Below are 3,289 nucleotides of genomic sequence, written 5' to 3' on the forward strand. Positions count from 1 at the left end.
GATACACTGCCGATAAGTGCACAGTGTCACTACGTCTATGGCTATACGTACGAGATCAACGATATTGCAGGGATGATAACGTGTAGGCAGACTGCTATCATGTTAGGGATCAGCGTACAAAACAGTGTGCGCATTCGTCATGTGGAGTTACCTCTATCGCCACAGCTTGATGAGTCGTTCCAGTGGCTACGGTGGCCGACATCGTGGCGGCTCAGGTCGCAGGGACACCTCCCAGTGGTGCGGTCCATCTACTGCAGATAGGTTGTGGAAGGCCACAAAGAACAGATATTGGATTTCGGACAAAGCAACAGAGCTGCAAGTTCGTGTTTGTGTGGTTGGCCATCTTAGGATCTTGGGTCATCGTAGAGTGAAAACGACGCTGAAAAAGATTGGTGCCGAGTATTTCTGGACGGGCATGAGCAAAGCCTTTGTTCAACGATGTTTGCACTGCGCGAGCACACTCGGTGGACCACCACAGCCTAGGGTATTAGGCGATGCAATGCATATATGCACCCGAACGAGCTTATCCACTGGGACTATTTGTTCATGGGAGCCAGTGACGCTGGAGAGGCCTACATCCTGGTTAATGAAAGCCGATGCGTCCAAGTACGTGTGGCTGCTACCGTATGCAACAGATGCAGACACAACATTTAACGACTTGCTTGAGTGGTTTGCTTCGCTCGGTGTGTGTCGGACTTGGGTCAGCGACCAGGGCACACGCTTCAAGAACAGAACCATTGAGGCCTTGCAACACGCATTAGGGGCGCACCACCACTTCACAATGGCAAGATGCCCGTGGCCAAACGGCACCGTGAAAGTGGCGATGCCCGAAGAGCTCCGTTGTTGCCGTGCCCTTTTATCCGAATGGAGAATGCAGCCACAGGAATAACCACGAGTGGTGAAGATCGTGCAGATGGTGCTCAACAACTCTCTGTCGCCATCGCTAGCAGGAGTGGCTCCCATTACGGCGATGACGGGATTACCGGCAATGTCTCCAACCGATCATTTCGCGGTCCCAGGACCGGCTGAAATGGCTACATTGCAAACGATACAGGCATCGCAGCAAGACCACGTGAAAAATCTACGCAAAGCACTAGATGAAATGCATCGTCGTACAAACCGCAGCTCGTAAGAGTCACAGCAAAAAGCTAGGAGCAGCTTTGGCTCAGTTCGACATCGATAACTACGTGCTGTACGCCGATGTCTGGCAGCATACACGCAGTAACCGGCGAGTCAAGTGGTGTGCACCAGCACAAGTGACACAATTGGATTTTCGAGATAGAAAACCTCATCACTGAACAGTGACATGAAGCACATGCTAGTCGCCTTAATTTTTAAGGAGAAAGTTCTCTGAACGTGAATGAGGACATGCTGAAGCACGTTGCTCACAACAGTGAAGGGCACGTTGCTAACAAGTCGCTTAAGGCGCGCTACAAACTCGGAGACAAAGCGCCATGAAATTGAGGTGCGCTGGAGAGGTCTCAGTAATGGAGAGGACGCTTATGAACTAGCAGACATGCTACTATAAGACGTTCCAGTGGCTGTGCGAGCCTCTGTCAAGAATAACCACAAGCAGAGCGAAGTGAGTGCTCTGCGTAAAGCGCTCCGGATCAAGTAGACAATCGACTACAAGATCGCGTTGAGCCCAAGAATTACGACTACGTCATCGAAGGGGGAAGTGCTGTCGCTAATGCTACAAAGTGCAGCGACCGCTGAGGTTTCACCTCAGCGGTAACAGCACTCGCTTTAGTACAAGTGCAACACGTTGAAGCTTACAGCGAACGACACTACAGCTGGTGGAATTACGACTACGTCATCGAAGGGGGAAGTGCTGTCGCTAATGCTACAAAGTGCAGCAACCGCTGAGGTTTCACCTCAGCGGTAACAGCACTCGCTTTAGTACAAGTGCAGCACGTTGAAGCTTACAGCGAACGACACTACAGCTGGTGGTTACAGAACGGACCACCTTTCAGTAGTCGTACATATTGCTAGCACATAAGATAAACAAGCTCACTTCTACATTTTGTTTGAAGGCGACAAACAACAAAGAATTCCTTAGCTGGGAGTCGCCACAGCATGGAGAAGCCCGACGAAGCGATGGTGCCTCAGCTCGAGAGGCAGATACCGGCTGCCGCGTATCCCCCGCTGCCCTCGTACACGGATCAAGAGCTGATGCTGGCTCAAGAGATGATGCCGCTCACTGTCGCGATCCAAGGCAGCGAGACCAGTTGCCAGGTCGAAGATCTGGCTCAGCAATCTGCGGCTGTACAGCAGGTGACGGCTGCCCAACTCGGCCACGTGCAGAACCCGCAAGAGCTGCTGGCGGCAAAGACGTTGGAATATCTGCGGGCACAACCCGACCGTCAGTCTGCACTGCTAGAGCAGCAACAGGAAATTAAACAAAAAACCAGATGATGAGCACCGGCAATACCTGGAGGAGCAGTATCGACTGCTTAAAGACTGCTGAAGAGGCCGTGGGGCTGCAGGGTGAGCGGCTTATTTGCCTCGCAGAGGCGGTGCAGCCGCACTTGCAAGCGCGATGGGGAGCTTTCGCTGCATCACCACCCAGCGACCAGTAGGCTCCGGAGCCAGATTCCGTCACCGTGGCGGCAGGGACAAACTTGCCTGTCCCGCCTAGTTACCGAGGCAGCTCAAATCAGGAGAAGCGTGACTTCATGGACAGTTACGCTATCTACACACGTCGTCTTTATGCGCTAAATTAAGGTACCCAAGCAAAGGTTTTTTGTCATGCCGCTAAGTGCATGCATTGAACAGGGCACGATGGTGAGGATCTGCGGCTTTGAGCTGTTTAAAGACGAGAAGGACGTAACTGAAGCGGAATGGAGGGATATTTTATGTCGGCACGCCTACCAGACAACACCGCGTACAAGACACTGGATAAGGAGGTGAAGATGCTCTGTATGAACTTGGAATTACAAGATGCGGTGTCTCGACTCTCTCGCCTCATGGCCGACTTCTACGAGTAGTCGACCGCTTGAACATGGAGGATGTGGTGCAAGTGGAGCCCAAGCAAGCGAATGGATACTTGGTGAAGGCCTTGCGTCCACCAGCATTCAGGGCTGTTGTGAAGGCCAAATTGGGGCGTCAAACGCACAAGCAGACCAAGGAAAATATACAAGTTTTCCTGAAGTGTGTCCGCAGTAAGCTGGAGGGGTTTATGCGCTTTGAAGTCCACATCTCGCCACCGGTGCAAGCCAAAACTAGCACTACGGCTGAATTGCATCCAGGATTCGGAAGCAACTCAAAGAAAGCTCAGGGAGGACGTGGT

At 52.2% G+C, this 3,289-nt stretch overlaps 1 protein-coding gene across 1 annotated transcript; it reads left to right on the forward strand.

The window, feature by feature from the left end:
- Window positions 1-3,001: 3,001 nt before the first annotated feature.
- On the forward strand, window positions 3,002-3,208 carry PITG_22272 (uncharacterized protein; the record flags this gene model as incomplete). The annotated part of the gene is made up of 1 exon (XM_002909855.1): window positions 3,002-3,208. A coding segment is annotated over one exon (207 nt), but the record flags the coding sequence as incomplete, so codon positions are not given.
- Between the last annotated feature and the right edge of the window lie 81 nt (window positions 3,209-3,289).

The sequence above is a fragment of the Phytophthora infestans genome, genomic scaffold, assembly GCF_000142945.1.
Source record: "Phytophthora infestans T30-4 supercont1.2090 genomic scaffold, whole genome shotgun sequence".
Classification (NCBI taxonomy): Eukaryota; Oomycota; class Peronosporomycetes; order Peronosporales; family Peronosporaceae; genus Phytophthora; species Phytophthora infestans.